Source organism: Gigantopelta aegis, chromosome 9 (genome assembly GCF_016097555.1).
Source record: "Gigantopelta aegis isolate Gae_Host chromosome 9, Gae_host_genome, whole genome shotgun sequence".
Lineage (NCBI taxonomy): Eukaryota > Metazoa > Mollusca > Gastropoda > Neomphalida > Peltospiridae > Gigantopelta > Gigantopelta aegis.
Window position 1 is genome coordinate 28,821,543 of NC_054707.1, and position 20,622 is coordinate 28,842,164.

Below are 20,622 nucleotides of genomic sequence, written 5' to 3' on the forward strand. Positions count from 1 at the left end.
AACATATAGGAACCCACCTCAACAACAAAAACTTTAAATGTGTTGCCTTTATTATTTAATTACTTGGATAAGTGGAACAGCTGTAAAGGATATTTTTGACATAAAAATTTGCTTGCATAACCATCTATTTTACTATTAAAGCATTATTTCCAGTGTTAATGTACACTGACACGTGGTAAATTTTGTCCTGGCTAAGATTCAAAATGTCAATTTAAAAAAAAAAAAAAGTGTTAAACTTATTAAATGTTTATTGACATTCAAGGTACTTTGTGTAAAATCTAAGCACTTTTAAAGCAACAAATAAAGTCTTTTTTTTTTTTTTTTTTACAAAATTCACCACCCATCATGAATTTTAAGGACTTTTCAAGGTCTGTTTAAACCGTAATAAAAATGATTAAAATAAACATGCCAGGGTTCATATGTTGAATAAATAAAACAATGCCATTAAACTGCTTTTTTTTTTATAAATATATTTTACGTTCATTTTGGCAAAATGACATCTGTCCATTCCAATTTCTGGAATGATAGCAATAATAATTATTACCACAAGCAAAAACAAACATTAAAAGTAGGAAAAAATTAAATCTTACTTGAAACCAAACTCTTTGATTGACTGAGACAGCCAGTTCAGTGATTCAGACTGAATTTTTGGATTTTTGTTTTCAAATGCAAGACATAATACCTGAAAAGAGAAGCATATAATTATATATCACTGTTTCATTGTTAACTATAAGGATTTATTACAAAATCCATAAAAGACGAAACACAGTGATATTATCCCCATTCTAATATTACACCTATTAGGATTATCTGTAAAAAACATTGTTATGTTTTGATTAAAGGAATCCCTCAAATCTTAAAAACCTAATTATCTATTCTCCTTACTCACGATATTCAATGAAAACGCTTGTAATATGAAAAAGTTTGACGTAATATATATTTTCATCTGAAGTTAATAATTTTTTGGAAAATTATTTATATCGACGTTTAAATATAATGGAAGATGCGGAATTAACATACTAATGAAAACACCACACATAAGGCTAAGTGTCAGCATATCGGATAAGTTCTTGGAATTTTGTCATCGTGGTAAATTCTAGTTGCCCATGACAGCATACATATATCATCTGGTTTATCACGAAAATTAAACAATGGAAAAAGACTTATATGACAATTGTATTAGAATACAAACAGATAAAATGCAATGGGTATTAAACCAAATACTCTAATTTTTATACAATTATATATATAGTTATCCTATATCTTACCCAGGATATCCATGTCATAAACCCATGTGATAATTTACTTTATCTCGCCTTCATGTAAAATTCTTTAATCTCATTGGTTGTTTGCTGTTGGACAAATCCCTTATACCCCTGTGGGCGGAGCCAAATTCTCTTATTCCCCGTCTGTAATTTCCAACAGTTTCCAGCCACCCCAGTTAATGCTAAAGCAATAATTAGATTATAAATAACATTGATAATCAATCAAGTATACATAATTTTATTTTTACTATAAAATACACTCTTTCAATACCTTTAAAAGCTGCAATGTTGAACTCGGCCACCTAATTACGGTCGTGGTGATATTGTATTAATGCGCGATTAGCAACAGTTTTTTTTTGTTTTGTTTTTTTAATATTTTAATTTTTTTACTCCATACATTTCTGATAAAAAAAAGTTTTTAGTTTTCCTTATTAATATCTGTTTCAGACAATTTCGTATTACAAACATTTGAAGATAAAAACTTGTTTATCGATGGAACTATTTTTCGCCACTGGCAAGTGGTTTTGTTCGCGTCCGCGTGGTACGGCTCCGTTAATAAATTAACAATTATTGTCTGGCGTTATTTTGATTATTTGGCTATATGGTTTAACATGTCAGCAAGATAAATTCGTTGTAGAAGCATCTATTGGGGTATATGGCTTTTTACGTACCCTCTGTGTGCTCTTTTACCCCCTTGCCGAAGGGGTAAAAGAACACACAGAGGGTACATAAAAAGCCATATACCCCTCGTGATGCTTCTACAACTTATATTATTAACCCAGTTAATAATGGTATTCAAATTTGCTAGGTCTCTAGGTAATGTGTTGCTGTGGATTGGTCATTTGCTTACAAGCCAACAAAACCCGTGTACCTGGGCGTAACGTTTTCAAAGATTTGTTTAAAATACGTGACGTCAAACTAATCTGTGTTAATCATGTCATATTATCGATGACAGCGACTTTAGTACTGTGATTAAAAAAATAAAAATAATTAAAATGTTATTTTAGAAGTGTTATAGGATAAATAGAATTTGCTACTCGTGTTTTTTTAATATGTAAAATATCAACCTCATCTAGTTAAACGGTATTTGTCTCGGCAGAACCCCGACAAATACCGATTAACATAGACTCGGTTGATATTTTCCATATTAATATTTATCAATAAATTCTGTTTCCACAGTCAATGGATAAGCAATATTGACCGTCGATACTTGGTAACGGAATTAATTAGTCTTGAATAGGTGGTAATTAACTGGTGTATCAATAATTCCTGGGCTGATCAGACCATGGAAGAGAGACGCACTAAACAGGTGACAATATCGGGTGTTGACGACAAACAACAGGTTACTGTTTTGTTAGTGATCACCAAAAGTGGAGACATGGTACCACACCAAGTAATCTACGCCGGAAAAACACATTGATGTCATTAAAACATAAATTCTCCCACTGACTGGGATGTCACCCACAAGGAAAGCCATTGGAGTAACGAACTGAGCATGCTGCAATACATCAAGGACATCGACTTGTATGTGTCCTCGACCCGCAAACAACAGGGGCTGCCACATGATCAAAAAGCTTTGTCTTTTTGACATTTTCAAAGCTCACAGAACCAAGAAGGTTTGTTATTTAGAAAATTTGTTTCTAATTTTCATTATTATTCATACTTACCTAGTACTAGCACAACAACAATGCTATACGACCCCTAGTTATAACCTTCACTGCAGAATTATCTCCCCCTTGCCGGATGTATGTCAAACGTGTTGACCTTTCCAAAACCCCGCACTCATGACCTTGAAAATGTCCAATGAATCATGGAAATTAAGGGAAGCAGAAATCGCCCAAATCTCATGAGGTCGAACAGAGAAATTCCGCAGAACATGATCACCCGCCTTCTCATATGCCAGTTTGATGGTTGCAGCAATCTATCTCGACAAAGCATTTTTCGTAATGTCTCCCGGCTGGCGCGTGAAAGAGATAAACAGTCTCTTAGTGTTTTGCCGGAGATTCCTAGTACGTTCCAAATAGAATTTCAAGGCCCGCACCGGACAAAGAAGTCTATCAGAATTATCTGCAGGAAGCGTACGAGATAAACACTGAATGATTGCCTGAGGAAACTCTTTCCCTGGCGCCTGGTTCTTAGCCACAAAAACAGGATCAATACGTAACGTAACTGACCCGTCCGTATTGTAATCCACCAAGTCATGCAAAAAAGCATGAATCTCACTAATACAACGGCACGCTGCTACTGAGGGCTTGCCTTTGAGTGCATGCAGGCAAAGCAAAATGGAAGGCTTCTTCAGAAAGTCATGCAACACGAGATTCGTTGAGAAATCTTGACGTCCACACTGCCTCAGACTAGTGAAAATGGACGACCGGTGACTTCTCACTGTTTGAACCTTCAGCTGTCTTTCTTGGACAAGAGCCAGAAAGTACTCAGCTAAATCATTAACAGTAGGCGACAAGGGATCCACGTCTCTCAAGTCGCCCAACGAACCCAAGCGCGCCAGTGACCCTCTCCGTAGACTGGTGCTTCGACGAGGAGATGAGCTCAGCAACCCGTTTAGAAAAGCCTCGGTTTCGGAAGGAAACCCCGACAACCGCCATGCGTGAAGTCGGAAAACCTCCGGCTTTGGATGCCGCTCTGTCCGATGCAGTCTCTGACTGAACAGATCGGGTATCAACGGCAAACGCACCAGTTCCTACACTAAAAGAGACAGGAGCTGAGGAAACCAGGCTTGAGCTGCCCAACTTGGGGCTACGAGCATGACACGACAATGTTGCTGTCTGATCTTTGCCAGAACCTTGCCAAGCAGAACTGGTGGGGGAAAGGCATAAAAATCCAATCCCGTCCAGTCCATGCTCAACGCATCATACTCCAGTGCCAATGGGTCTGGTACCAGCGATACAAACACTGGCAACTGACTGTTCAGGCGAGTGGCAAATATATCGAGTTGAGGACTCCCCACAACTGAAGAACTTGATAAGCCACCGTCCAGTGCAACATCCACTCGGTCTGAACAGGGGAACGACGACTCAAAGCATCCGCCAAGACGTTCATGGACGAAGGAATGTGTTTGGCCGATAACATCACTCCCCAATCGTCGCACCATTCCAGAATCTCCAAGGCCGCATGACTCAATGACACGGATTTGGTGCCTCCCCACCGATTGAGGTACGCAACAACCGACGTGTTGTCCGACCTCAACAAAATTCGAATAACGGTCCTGAAATGGAGACAAACGTGACACACTGCTTCCATCTCCAACAAGTTGATGTGATGACTCCTCTCGGAAAGAGTCCACACCCCCGACAGATGTTGATCCAAAAGGTGTGCACCGAACCCCTCGACGGAAACATCAGTTAACAGGACCAACTCTGGAGAAAGTGGGTGTAACAGAACGACCTGGGACAAACACTTGTCCACTAGACACTCTTGCATCAGGTGAACGAACCAAGGCAGCACATTGATATTAGGAGATGGGTGGCAGTCTGCCTTCACCCTAGCGGAAACGACTGCTGAATGTGAAAGGAAGCAAGCTCCCAATGTCTTATATGAAGATGTGGACAAAACCTTTGCAGCAGACAACAGTTTCCTGGTAGCTAATGCTGCCAGAAACTCTTCCACCACAGCCCCCAAAATACGATCACTACCCACAATCAAAGCATCAATCTCCGCAAGAGATTCATGCGCCTCGTGCACTAATGGCAAGCCGAAATCTTGCCACGGAGCGTCCGTCGCTAAAGGCCGGTTTCCAAAAGAAACACCCTGGTAAGACGGAACAGCCTCCTCCAATCGAATTGCATTCGTGCACACCAGTCAGACCTGTTCCCGTACAAAACCAAGAACCGCCTGGTAATCATAATTGCCGTCTGGCGTACCACCAGCCAAAATGGGAAACTCATCGAGCACCGAACCGTGTGCCAACCCTTCCCCCAAACCACACACTTCCAAAAAAAATTGTTTTCTCAAATGACGTGCCGTGCGCCAACCATGACAATTACAAAACTGCATGGGCAGGATGATGCAGAACGGCCGAATCCGCAAACTGGTCCAACCCAGGTCTCGCTGGAAACCCCGGCGGTGGAGGGACTGGTAGAGGTGATTCCCCTAACCAGGCCATGAAATTCTCAAAAAGAGAAACTGGCGTCACATCCGAAACAACACCACCCGGCTCCGTGACCGAGGCAACACTGGCTCGATCACTGAAGTAGCGCCGAAAGGCGTGTTGGTCGAAACAGCGCCACGACCAACTCTCCAAAAGAAATCTGGTGAGACGAACAGTGCCGCGATACAGACGTCATTCTGGAGCTAACCGACCCCTCCACAGAAGGACCGATAACCCTGCACCCATCAGCAAGATGGGAGTCGGAACTGAGAGGCACAGTCGTTCTCGCCACGACTGCATTCCCTCCGACTGACGCGGCGCTGCGGGTTTCATGGTATCGCCATGAAGATGGCGAAGAGACAAGGAGGCACCCTTGCGCCTACCACTCGTCTGTGAGCTCTTTGAACTGGACACCGACTTGCTGACCGACAGCGAGTCGGTATGGAGCATGACCCCAGAGGTCATTACTGTGCTCCACCCATCCCGTTCACGTCTAATCATCCTCTTACGCTCGGCATCTTTTGACAGCTTCTTAACTTTCCCCCACATAGAGGGGGACCAAGTTACACAGATATCACACTGCCGTTCAAAAGAACAAGAACGGCATGCTCGATACAACAAATGCTTGTCAAACTGGGGCAGTCGTTTAAGACACCCACTCTCGGCACACACAACCAACCGGTTGGAGCCCGAGGAAGCCGTGTCAGACATTAAACCACCCCCAAAAGACGGAGTAAGGAAACGTAATTACAAGTTAATAAACAATTTGACAAAAGTTTACTAGAGCAAAACTCGAACACGACTGTAGAATCAAAAACTAGGATATACAGTCTACGGTCATGCACGGGTTAGGTCATACATCCAGCAAGGGGAGATAATTCTGCAGTGGAGGTTATAACTCAGGGTCATATGCATTGTTGTTTTACTAGTACGGTAAGTTGAATAAGACTATTGCTGACCCAAAAAATATTGCCATTGTGTATATTGTGTCCTGCCACCTAATAAATTAAAATAATTAATGTTGCTGAATACTAGTAGTTGCAAGTTGTCTTTATCTGGTCATCTACAACAATGAACTGGTCACAATCTGTTGGGTTTAATTTTTCACCGGATCCTAAAATTTGTGCTAAATGTTTTTGTGCTCATTCTATAGTTAATATTTTACAGTATATATATTTGAGAAATCATGCTTTATGACTAGATTATGAATCCACATGGAAAGTTCATTCTAAATACCAAATTTTATTAATTTAACTCAGATAGTTTAGGAGATATAATGAAGAAAATGTTTGTGAAAATTGGCATCGTCTGCTCAATGCTATTGACAACACGAAAAATTCAAATGGTCTTATCTCCATCAGTATTATGAATTAGCACAACATATTTTTTCAGATTCTTTTGTTTCATGCTATTTTCCACCTGGAAAACAAGTATGAGCAAAATCTGAGATGGTGTGGAATTTAACGGTTACCTACATTTGACATAGCATGACCCACATATACTGAACAAAAAAAGAAACTTCCAATTTGTACATATATTTGTTGTGTTAAAGAATTCATTGTGTAATGAAATTATATAGGTAGTATTAGCCTTGAGCTGTATTATCAGGATTCATGAATTTTATTGATTATTTTTGCACTGTTAATCATCGACAACGTGAAATTCAATTTGCACGTGCATGCATGGTTCGACATGTTCCGTGTAGTATTCGGTCAATTTGTTTTACTTGTCTTACTGACATTGTTGTCAAGTGAACGAAAACGCTTCAAAATTTGTAAAACAATTAACGTTTTTTTACACTGTAGCATTTTTAGTATGCCAAGAATACCCAATAATTTACGCGAACGGGCGATTGGCATGCTTGATGCTGGCATGTCGACAGAAGAAATTGCAAGGCATGTTGGGAGTTCTAGTCGAGCGATACGAAATCTTCGTGTAAGATTTCGAACGACAGGAAGCACCAACGACTTGCCACTTCGTGGACGTCCGTGTGTTACAACGCGTGGTCAAGACCGCTATATCAGGAACACGCATTTGCGCAATCGATTCCAAACTGCCACTGCTACTGCTGCTAACACACCTGGGCTTCATAATAACCGAATCAGTGGGCAAACTGTTCGTAATTGTCTGCAGGAAAACGGTTTACATGCACGATGTCCTTACATCGGATGCGTTTTAACGCAACGTCATCGTCTAAATCGTCTTAATTGGGCACGTGTACACACTCGTTGGATAAGGCGATGCTGGAATACCATTCTTTTTTTGGATGAATCCAGATTTTCTTTACAACGTGGTGATGGCAGGGTGCGCGTATACTGTAGGAGAAATGAACGCTATGCTGACTGTTGTGTTCTTGAATGAGATCGTTTCGGAGGTTGGGGTTGTGCCATGGTCTGGGCAGCCATTGCCCATGGTTATCATTCACCACTAGTCTTAATTGATGGCAATTTAAATGCTCAACGTTACCGCGATGACATTCTCGCTCATCACGTCATTCCTCTGTTCCATAACAACGCCAACATCTCGATTTTTCAGCATGATAATGCCACCTCTCATACAGCTAGAGACACTGTAAATTTTCTTAGGACAAATAACATTGATTTCATTGATGACTGGCCCGCTATAAGTCCTGATCTCAACCCCATCGAGCATGTCTGGGATAGTCTGGACAGACGATTGAGGTGTCGTCCCAACCCACCCGCTAACGTCAACGAACTTCGTCAAGCGCTCATTCAGGAATGGAACAATATTCCACAGGCAGAAATCAACACTTTAGTCAATTCTATGCCCCTGCGATACGCTGCAGTGGTCAATTCAAGAGGTGGTCATACCCGTTATTAAGTGGGTGGTTTTTTTTTTAACCCCTACCACATTTGGTCAAGATTTCTCCCAGTTTCTGTTAACCTATGGCCATGATTTTTGCACCAAACGATGCATCATGGAACACTCTTTAAACGCATATATAACAATTATTCTCCCAGTTTGGTTTCATCAAGTTATGTTCAAGCAAAGTTAGCGGAAGTTTCTTATTTTGTTCAGTATATATATATATATATATATATATATATTTTGTGCTACTAAATTGAAAAAAACTTGGTGTTTTCTCGTTTTATAGATACATCACCTGTCCTCATAACTAGTGCATATTCCCTACGGTTAGTAGACTGGTCCGAACATCCCAACAGTCAATGGGATGGCCTAAATTCTTCTACGGTGTACCCCTTTCTGTTCCGGTCATGTGACTGTAACTTCCTTCTTTTTCCTGAGCGAATCGCACGGATAACTGGAAGCGGGAACCTCAAGTTTTCTCCATTTCTTTTCAACATCACATGTCCTCTAACTAGTGCAGCATTCGACAGATGGTAGCGGGTTCCGTACTCCGAAAATGCACAAGTCTTTTCCCGTATGGACTGGTAGGAAACTGACAGTGGAAGAAAGAAGGCCAGCCGGATTTAGCCCATCCTCCAAGAGATGCATGAAACAACCAATACCCGTGCTGTTAGTATTGACAGTGGGAAAGGTGGCATCCGTCAGTGGTCTGGATGAACGAAGTTGTGAATTACGAAAAGGGTCACAGATTCATCCTTCAACAATTGGGTTCTGAATGGTAGGTTAAGCGTCGCCACCGTGGATGCAGGTGTTAGGTAACCATCCAATCAATAATTGTATACTAAACACAAACAAATATGGTGAAAGCATCCATCAGAACATTAAACCAACAAAACCCCGATATTTTCTTACTAGTAAAACAGTGGAGAAGTTAGTTCAATTAGTAGGAAACAGGTCGTTAGTGTGCAGTGCATTAACTAACTAGTGTTATCCAAACAAAAAGTCCCGACACCAACCAGTGCAAAACTTTGGAAAGGTGTCCAAAAACAATTTGTCGAAGGAAGTCCTCACCTGTCGATTCGATGGACATCTTGGGGTGCAGTCCTGAATCCGACAGACATCAACGGCGATGAGGATGACCAGAATTCACCAGAGTTTGAGCTGCAACCACCGGACCCAGATGATGGAATCCCTCAACGTCTTCGGTTGATACATCCCGCAGGTAGTAGTTCGCGAAGATTGAATCGGTGGCCCAATAAAACCCCGGATGCTGGAAACCGGTGTGTTACAATGCAGCGACATGGTGGCGGCTAAGGCACGCAGTTCATGTGGATTAGACGCCGATGGTGGAGGTAAACCTTCTGACTGGTAAGCATACAGAATTGTGGATCGTATCCAAGTTGACACTGTGTTCTTAGTAATGTCTTTCAAATGTCTCTGGTTACAAGAGAGAAACTATCTCTTTCGATGTTTGCGAAAAGTATTAGTTCTCTCCAGATACTTAAGCGGTCAAACAGGACATAACGACAAATCTTCCACATCGTGTAAACCCACAATGGAAGAGAGTGCTTTAACATTATAGGAGGAGATTGATCCGGCAACTGATTCTTAGCAATAAGGTTCATCAAAAGACCCAGTGAAACCGAAGAGTAGTCTCGATTAAAACGCACCATGTCGACATCCAAAGCATGTATCTCCGACACTCTTGCGACTGTAGCGAACCCCAGCAGGAACACTGTCTTCCTTGTCCAAACCTCTCAAGAAGCCTCCGCAGCAGGCTCGTAGGGTGCTTGAGACAAGGCTCTCAGAACTAGATTAAGGTTCTATTTCGGTGGCCGAAAACGTTGAACCTGATCCTCGTGCTTGAAACCCTTGATCATGGAGTGGATTTCAGGAACTGCAGCTAGCTTAGTTGCGATAACCAAAACACAGCCAGCAATAGTAGAGCCTTTGAGTTTCAATGTCGACTGGAGATACAACAGAAAATCTGCTAGTCTCTCAACACGAATAGTCTGAGGTTTCAGTTTCTTACTGAGGCATCATCAATGAAAACAACCACAGGACATTATATGCAGCAGCTGTGGATGCCCGGTGAGCTTTCAATATCGCCGACGTGGTTTGAGAAGAGAACCCCTTCTTCCTTAAACCCTCGGAGATAATGTCCACGTATGTAGTTGGTACAAGCTTGGATTTGGATGATGCTGTCTCGACGTGGTGTGAAGCAAGAGGCAATCCCAATCTGGTAGCGGCAGAAGATCTGGATACCAGATTCTGCTTGGCCATTTTGGAGCGATGAGAAGTATCCGACAATGGAACTCCTGGAACCGCTGGAGGACTTGTGGTAGTAACACTGGAGTCGAAAAAGCATACGCGTCCAGATTGTCCCAGCTGATGGCCAAGGCGTCGAGATCCAATGCGTCTGAATCCAGAACCGGTGACACGTACGATCTTAGTTGACGATTGAAGCGCGTCGCAAACAGATCGACATTCGGTGTCCACAGTCTGTGACACACCCACCGGAATGCTTCTGGGTTGAGCATCCACTCTGTGCTTTGCCAGAACATTCGACTCCCCTGGTATGTGACATGCTCCGAGTTGCAGCGGAATGGCATCCATCAGCTCGAACAGATGGGGGATGAGATCGAGCAGGCTGCTGGAATGAGTTCCACCGTGACGATTTATGTAAGCCGCTACCATGAGAGTTGCATGTATCAAGAGATGACGCCAATGACGTATCGCATTGAACACTGCCAAAAGCTCTAACACATTGATGTAGAAACTTGCTTCGACGGCAGACCACAGCCATGTCTGACTGTTGAGATGTGCTCCCCAACCTTTTCGGTGAGGCGTCCACAAACAGATGGTCGGTCGCTTAGAATGACCTCAAAAAGACTCCGCCTAAGACGTTCGATGGAATCGGCCACCATTGCAGGCTGGGTCGAAGGTTGTCGGGAAGAGTGATCATCAGACTGGGGTTGTTCAATGTGATGTACGGATTCAGGAAGACTTGTAAACGCCGTAACTGCAGGCGACCCCGTAGAGTCAAGTATTGGGCTGAAGTCAAAAGACCCAGTAGGCTTTGCCACGTATGGAATGTCACTGGTTCGGCTAGAACTTTGGATACCGCAGATTGAATCTTGGTCCATTGGTCTGCAGGAACCTGAAGGAGTCCCAGATCGGTACGCAGCTGAATCCCAATGAACTGGAGATTCTGTGTTGGTAGCAGTAGAGACTTTTCCTGGTTGACATTCCATCCAAGGCGGTGCAAGAACTGAATTACATAGATGACTTGGCTCGGTAACTTTGTCTTGCTCTGGCACTTCAAAAGACAGTCGTCCAGGTATGGGTAAAATGATATACCCTGCTGATGGAGAACTCGCGACATCGGAGCTGTTATTCTTGTGAACAGCTAAAAGGAGCTACCGAAATGCCAAACGGCAGAACCATACTCTCGTAGTGAACTCTCTGCAGCACAAACCTGAGATATTTGTGGTAGGCTGGATGGATAGGCAAGTGGAGGTAGGCATCCTTGATGTCCAGTGACGCTAACCAATCGTTTGGTTGAATGACAGTTCTCACAACACGGACTGTGAACATCTTGAACTGCGGTAGAGGTTTCGAGATGATGTAAGTTGAAGTACGCCAGATTGTGAATCATCCTGAGGTCGGTTAAATCTTTCTTGGGAACCAGAAAGATTTCTGAGTAAAACCCTGGAGATAGGTGCTGCATCGATATCTTCCGTACCGCTCACTTCTCGACCAGTTTGTTTACTGTGTCTTGCAAGACCATCACATGAGAATCCAAATGGCAGGCTTCCCTTGGTGATGTGGTCAAAGGTGGTGGGGAAGACAATTGCAGCCGATAACTGTGTCGTAATATCCCTGTTACAAACACGTCGTCGCATAGGTGTTCCCAATCCTCCAATACCTCTGCAGTCGACCTCCGACATTGGACTGTTCGACCAGTGTAGGACACACCGGAAGCTTGAGTTGATAATAACCATAGAAGCGAAGGAAAAAGAAGGAAGTTACAGTCACATGACCGGAACAGGAAGGGGTACACAGTAAAAGAATTTAGGCCATCCCATTGGCTGTTGGGATGTTCGGACCAGTCTACTAACCGTAGGGAATATGCACTAGTTATGAGGACAGGTGATGTTGAAAAGAAATATATATTTCATTGGCATGTTGTGTGTGGTACATGTATGTTGTTTACATTTAAAAAAATAAAAAAATAAAACAAATACTTTGGTGGAAAGCTGCCATTATGAAACTTTGCGGGAGCCTCTTAACCATAACAATAGTACCTCTTTGCCCACATAGTCAAAGCCAGTTGCCTCGCTGATGTAACCAAGGGCTTCTTGTGCTACTGATCCATTCTTCGTGTCTCCCACCTTTTCCACCAAGTCCGGTAAACAGAACTCTGCACTTCTCTTGGAAAATAATGAATTCTTTGCCAAGTATGAAATGAACTCAATTTTCAGCTTCAAAACCTGCAAAATAAATTAACTTTCAGTTTGTTGAACACAGCATGTCTACTACTTCCTCTCTGCTCAGACAAAGGTGGAAATTTCTCCAATATGACTAAATTAACCTGACAAATTTCATGACAAATTATACAGTGCTCAGTTGATCCAAAACAAAATGTCAATGAACCACTGATGTTAAACTATACTTTTACTGACAATTTATTGATATATAAATTCATTTGGACTCGTGTAATGGGCCATATAAGAATGAATAAGTAATGCCACAAAATGTGTCACTCTTGTTACATTTTCAATGTGTCCCTCGTTACCATGAATTTATTTTTATTAAAAATATAATTAATGAATGACATATTTCAGATTTATATTATTGTTTTCTTAGACATATCTTAGCTTGATTTCTGTTATACTAGTTCCAATATCAGGTCTTTGTATTTCATGGTAACGATCGTTTCCGGTACCGTGTAGGTACCATGTTGGTAAAATCACGGAACCTAAATTTCGTTGAGTTCAACTATTCAACAAAAATAACATATATATATAAATTATGTGCTCAAGTACTGAAGGTGACAATCAAATACACATCACTATTTCCTGTAGTTTCATTATTGGAGGAGATTCCGTAGGCCTAAAATATTAATTTTATTTAGCTATCAAAATCAAAAGAGCATGCATATAATGAGAGGGCGTGTCAAAAATCAACTTTATACTGAGTTTGAAAACATGTCTCTTTGCACGGATTTTTGTGATAATAATAATTTGGTATTACAAATGGGTTCTAATGACTTGTTTTCACAGCACCTAAAAACAGTTTCCAATGGGTTCCCATGATCACAAGGCATGGAACCGAAAAAGTGTTTCCCATAAAATTTGAAATCCTAAGGCCTGCAATATTGAATACCAAGCACGGCAGATATGAAAAAAGCACCCAGTAAGTCATTTTATGTGATGTGAATTTTATGTCCCTCCATTACTGAATGTTAAAAACCCATTTATGACATTTAAAACAAGAGTTGCATTAAATATTTTAATGCAGTAGTGTAAAGGAACCTATCGACTACAAATCCAATCCAAAAGTAAGTTGTTATGACAAAAACTTAATTCAAAATGAACAATTTTATGTCTAAAACTAGCTCAAATATCCTTCCATTACAGCTTGATCTTGCCCAAATAAGTAATGGTGGAAAAAGATGTATACTAGTTTAAAAAAAAAAAAAAAAATCACTTTTCATTCACTATGCTAAATATGGTTAGAAATTTTACAACAGAAGGGTTTTCAGCTGGAAAAACTTGTGATATACAAAAAAAAAAAAACCCAGAATACATGAAAGAAGAAGAAGTTTGTTTGTTTAATGACACCACTAGAGGACATTGATTAATTAATCATTGTCCATTGGATGTCAAACATTTGGTTATTCTGACTTGTAGTCATCACAGGAAACCCTCTATATTTTTCCTAACGCAGAAAGGGATCTTTTATATACACTTTCCCATAGACAGAAAAGCACATACCACAGCCTTTGACCAGATGTAGTGTAGTTGGAACAAGAAAAACCCCAATCAGTTGAATGGATCCACAGAGGTGGTTCGATCTTGTTATGCAAGCATCTCAAGTGAGCATTCAACTGAGCTAAATCCTGCCCCTTACATGAATGATGTACTATGCTTTAATTATATATGCATAACCTTTGAACTTTTATATTGTATATATCTTACCTGAAAGTTGTTATCCTTAAGACCAGGCTTTTTACTGATGGTACGCACAAACACCTGAGCAAGGATTTCTTCTCTGCTCATATTTTTTACAATCTGTATGAAAAGCAATGTTTCATTATCATATGGCTGGATTCAGGTTGGTGTTACAATGCTAGAGAAACACTTGAAATAAAAAACTATTATTGTTAAGTAAGTACTTAAGGCAGAGAAATGTTTATTAACAGACTTGTTGGCACGGATATCTGAACAATCGGATAACAGAACCAATTCTTGTCACACCACTATGCGAAATAGTGTGGATTTGAGATCGGGAACACATTCACGAACACATTCTTGTGTCTTTGAAATGTTTAGGAACACATTCCCCGCACCAGAACAGAGTTTCAAATAAAAGTCTTATGACACATGTCATTTCCAGCTAAAACACTGAGAGAATGTTTTATTCTAGAAACCCGTGTTGGAGAAATGTTAATCAAGACCTGTCATAAATGTTCACTTTATTGAATGAGACTAACAATAGCCATATAGTAGTCTCTTCATTTTAACAGTAAGCCATAAGTTAACTTATTGTAACCTTAAGTTAAATGGAAAAAACACAATATTGCAAATTCATTACAAAAAATTAACCAGTTTGTAGTAAAATGATAACTTTAATTATAAGGGCCATAGCTCATATTTTCAAAACTATCTTATTGCTACGATTTTGTAAAACCATCGTAAGCCATGACATCAAAATAGCCTACAATGGTTTTACAATATAGTAGCGCTAAGATAGCTTAGAAAATCTCTAGCTAGGAAACTAGTAAATGTGAAGTTTAACAAAATGTCAGATGGAAGGACACCCAGATGAAAACAACAATTTCCTTGATTTGCACCAATTTGTTATTTTCATACCCCTTAAGGTTTTAACGATTTTTTTTTAGATAACCTCTGATATTTTTTCCATGGCAGCCAGCCTTTCTTTCCAGTTACTGCTGCCAAGGCCCGTTAATACGTCAGCAGGAAATGCAGCAGCTGCCTTTTCTTCAACAGTCTCATCCTAAATAAATAAAACAACACAGGGTTTTATTTCTAAAATTTGACTTGACACCCATGGCTTTGACTGGGAATTTTGAGAAAAAATTGGGAATTTAGAGTTTCATTATTAAAAAAATCTTATCAAGCTAAGTTAGAATTAAAAGGATAATACTATACTGACATGTACTTGTATTTAGTCAAATTAATAGATGTTATGCATTACGAAATGTTGTGGGGGAGGGAAGGGGTGTTTGTCAAGTGTCATGTATCATTTTCAAAAATGTCTTTATATAATAATTAAAAAGGGAATTATTTAAATTCAGATTGGGAACTTTTTACTTCAAAGTTGGGAACAAAAAAACGACATCGTCTTTGGAGAATGGTGGGGAATGGTGACGATTATTGAAGTCTAGAAACATACAAATGTAGGTGATAAAATCCCTGCAACAATATAATTATTACACCAGCAGTCAAACATAAAGGGAACAATGTTTTTATGTTTTCTCACTAAGCAATATGTCACTCAGTAGACAAAAGATTGTTCATGTTTTTTATTAAGACATAATTTATCTTTCATGCATCTCTCTGCAATCACGAATCACACTTGCATGTTGTGTGACAAAGAAGAAACATCGAGACTTCACCAGATGGCATGAATCATATCTGACTAAAAACATTTAAAAGAATTTATTATGCAATTTTCATCTATATACTTACTATTTATAACTTTTAGCTTCTGTATCGAGGATGAAGTGAATTCATCATAGAAACTGGGCCTAGCTTATGTACTGAAGGTGGGAAGTAATATTTTCTCCAAATATTTGAAAACAATAATACTTAACTGTAAAAAACACAAAGAGTGTAAAATTCAGAATTTTTACAACTGAACACAGAAATAGGTGAAACATTACGAAATGTTCATTTCACCTATTTTTATCAAACTTCTCCCCTTTCTTCTGGGAAGGGGGAAGTCACTTCTACTTTTTCAATTCTAGATTAGCGCCTTGTAAGTATTTTAATTGTAGAACTTTAAAACATATTGTGAATTAGGTTTGACAACAGCAGTAACTTGTAATCTAAGTAGCAATAAGTCAGAGTTGAAATAGTAGAAAGTGAACACTACTTAAGAAATATTAGTGATACTTGTACTTTGAACATACACTCAAAGCATTCTCAATTGGTTCTTCCTTTGAAACTGCAGATCCTTTCTTAGCTACTTTACTCTTTCCTGGTGCAGACTTTTTTTCCTGCAACATAAATTATGTAATAGTAAGCAATCAGTTATATTCTATATAGCTAATCCTAGGGCAAAAGTAGCAAGATAATCAGCCACTACAATGAACTTTAAACTTCAAATTCATTCATGCTACACATCGTTAGTTATATCCATAAAGTAGGAATAAAAAACATGATATGTCATAATGACACACTGATAACACAAAAATACACAAGATTCTTGAGTAATAATCTCTTTTCTTTTATAATCAATAAAACATGGAACATTAGCCCTCATGATTTTACTGTCCTCTATAATGGTGCAATAAAAGTAGGCTCAGAGAAATTAATGATGACCAATCAGATATTGTTTCATTGTCTTAAAGAAATAAACAAACAAAACAATTTATGTCAAAGGGGAAAGGAAGAAAGGAATGTCAAAGCCGACAACTCAATTATAAATTGTACTTACAGGTCCTTTGGAAGATTTTGAACCCTGAAAGCAAAAGAACATGATACATTTTGTAAAGAACTAGAATCAAAAAGCTAATATGATGGCATAAATGTTAAGTCCAACTTACACGGTGAGAATATTGCTGAGCAAAGTTACACGAATGCCACTTTGCTCATGATTATAGTTCAGCGCTCACGGTGAGAATATTGCTTAGAAAAGTGACACGAATGCCACTTTGCTCATGATTATAGTTCAGCGCTCACGGTGAGAATATTGCTGAGCAAAGTGACACGAATGCCACTTTGCTCATGATTATAGTTCAGCGCTCACGGTGAGAATATTGCTGAGCAAAGTGACACGAATGCCACTTTGCTCATGATTATAGTTCAGCACTCACGGTGAGAATATTGCTGAGCAAAGTGACACCAATGCCACTTTGCTCATGATTATAGTTCAGGTTTCACGGTGAGAATCTTGTTGAGCAACATCATGACCTGTATTCATGTGATAAGCTGTGTTAATGTGACCTGTCTGAAATGGCACTGCCACTTGAGATGGATGAAACTGTTCTACTAATCATTTGATGGAAGAGACATTGTCCATGTAGGTCTGCTCAAATTCCCAGAATACAAGGATGCAAACAATGGATTCAAAGGAGACAACGCTAGGGTATCTTCTAGTGTCACTTCACTAATATGGTCATTTGTGTACACCATTTTGGACAGCCACACCATCAATAACTGCATTTGGCAAACATGCTAAGCATTTTGCTTGAGAGGCAAAATATTATCAAACAATAATTTTCTTATCACCTCTTGAGGCAGATTTCTCACTAAAATGCCATGCAAACAGTGAGCAATGTAGCTCAACAAGATTCTCACCGTGTGCACTGCAAATCCTAGGCCTAAACCCATGTTTTTTGGTAACATCGAATAATCGTCCCATCCCTAATCAGATCCGTTCAGGTCTACGGGGAGAAGATTATAACACTTCATCATATGCAGTCATATGGGATAAAAAAAAATACACTTGAGGTCTCCCATTTCTTACAGAAATTTTCACCACCGAAGGTGTACTTTTTCTATCCCACATGATCGCATATGATGGAGTCTTTTTCTCTCATTCATTCAGTAAATAAACCATTATTTTACACGAACCGACAAAGATGGCTGAACAAATAACTTTTTTATTTGACCATTTTAGCATAAATAAACTACACTGTCATATTTACCGTGTTTGTTTCATGTCTTAAATAAAATTTAACACTACAAATTAACAAGACAGCTTTTAAAATGAATGTTTTAATAACAAAATATTAATTTAAAACTGTGTCTAATTTCCTCACGTCACCACCTCACATTAATATGACATCATATATTGCCAACGTCGTCATGTTAAACGCAAGCACGTGATATCCCACGTAAGATAGAAATGTCTTACATGGCTTTCTTTCATGGGATAGCTCTGTTCCATATACCTGAGGATGAGAGAAAATGGCATCTTCGGATCATGGAACATGCCTCCTGCTGTTGAATGCTGCCATTGTTTAAGGTCATGTTAAGTTATATGAAATCTAGAATACTTGGGATTGTTTTTTCTTTTAAGAATACTTTACCTAATTGTAAGGGTTTATACCCACCCAGCCTCCCCGCTTCCATTCCTCCATTTGATACGCTCAGGGGAATGAAGGAAGCTTCAATCACATGACCAGAACAGCAAGCAGAGGAATCATTGGGAAATTTAAGCCATCCTAACTGGGATGTTCGAACCAGACTAACATAGGGGAATGTGCCATTGTACAAGGTCAGGTTTAGTAGAAAAGAACAAGGTTTTTACCAAAACAATCTTGGCTGCTTACACTTGACTGGAACCTACATTTTCTTTGCTTTACGTAATATAATGTAAGCATAATGCAACCAGGTGAACAGTCTATTAAGGTTTCACAACATGGGCTTATTTTCTTTAACAAAGCATATTAATTTATATATATTTAAAAAATAGTACAGTTGTTGATAAAATGAAACAAAACAGAATTTTAACATATAAATTAAAGAAATTAAATGAAAAAAAACAAATAAATAAAAGAATAAAATAAAGATCAATAAAATTAAATTAAAACAAAAATAAATAAAATTACATGAAATTCGTTTTGAGCAAACTTTTATTTTTAAATACATATTTCGTCAGGAATTTGGGCTTGTGGTTTAGCATGGTGGACTAGTAAAAAAAATTAAAAAATTATGTTTTAGTGTTAAATGCCTCAATTCAAATTCAGACTTGCTCTTACATTTGAACTCATATACAGTGGAACCTGGCTAAACAAATTATCAAAATTACCAGGTGTTAATTAAGACAAAATGGGATGTGTAACAACATAGGTCATGGTTGAGGAATCCAACACCCCTTGGTAACTATTAAACAATTTTAATTTATTTATGAGCATATTATAACAGTATGTATGTATTTAATATTGGTATTTAATACTGATAGAATAGGATCAAAACAGATTAAATTGATTAAAAAAAAAGAGTTAAAGTTAAATTAAGATGATGAGAATATAATAGGCATAAGGTGACAGCTGCACAATTATCTCTCTTACCTTGGTAGCTGGTTTTGCTGACGAGGGTCTGACAACTGGTTTAGGCTCTGAAGCTTTTGGACGAGCATCACCACTGGCACCAGACTGTCTTGGCTCACCTTTGCTATTCAGTAAAACAGCCTTTTCACAATTTTCTTGAATCTGCAATGGGGCAAATTATCCTTGATAAACAAGGTAAAATAACATACCTATATAAAAACAAGAGTACCAGTGAGGTACATGATAAGCCCATATTAATAAATATGTTACAGGTATGATTTAAGTCTAATTATGTGAAATTTTTGCAATGGGATGGATGAACAGTTTGTTTTGGACAACCACCATCCCAAGTTGTTCCTACATGTGGTTTGATAATCCTGTATGTATCTGTATGCAAGATATGATCTGGACAAGGATTTACCGTTACAACAAAGAAATGTTTTATTTAATGACGCACTCAACATATTGTATTTACGGTTATATGGCATCAGACACAGATATTGAGAGAGGAAACCCGCTGTCGCCACTTCATGGGCTACTCTTTTTGGTTAGCAGTAAGGGATCTTTTATATGCACCATCCCAGACAGGGTAGTACATACCACAGTCTTTGCTATACCAGTCGTGGTGCACTGGCTGGAACGAGAGATTTACTGTTATGTGCAGTAAACCGTGAAAGTAGGTCACAGTGACCTAGTAATAGACACACCACCATCCCGAGTTGTTCCTACATGTGAGGTTTGATGGTCCTGTATGTAAAATATGATCTCGACAAGGACTTACTGTTATTATATGTGTAGTAGACCATGAAAAGTAGGTAACAGTGATCTCGACAAGGACTTACCGTTATTATAGGTGTAGTAGACCATGAAAAGTAGGTAACAGTGACCTAGTAATAGTACACCTCACACTAACATTTCATGTTGTTCCTACATGTGAGGTTTGATGGTCCTGTATT

At 39.2% G+C, this 20,622-nt stretch overlaps 1 protein-coding gene across 2 annotated transcripts in view; it reads right to left on the minus strand.

Annotated features, from left to right (window-relative positions):
* The window catches only part of LOC121381864 (cytoskeleton-associated protein 5-like), a 200,247-nt gene that overhangs the window by 101,088 nt on the left and 78,537 nt on the right, over positions 1 to 20,622 (minus strand). For both annotated transcript variants that reach the window (XM_041511240.1, XM_041511241.1), the window contains exons 14-20: positions 19,688 to 19,828; positions 17,107 to 17,130; positions 16,580 to 16,666; positions 15,331 to 15,441; positions 14,403 to 14,495; positions 12,507 to 12,692; positions 591 to 682 (exon numbers count right to left, since the gene is read on the minus strand). In XM_041511240.1, the coding sequence (XP_041367174.1) occupies positions 591 to 682; positions 12,507 to 12,692; positions 14,403 to 14,495; positions 15,331 to 15,441; positions 16,580 to 16,666; positions 17,107 to 17,130; positions 19,688 to 19,828 (734 nt within the window). The remainder of the gene's footprint in view (positions 1 to 590; positions 683 to 12,506; positions 12,693 to 14,402; positions 14,496 to 15,330; positions 15,442 to 16,579; positions 16,667 to 17,106; positions 17,131 to 19,687; positions 19,829 to 20,622) is intronic.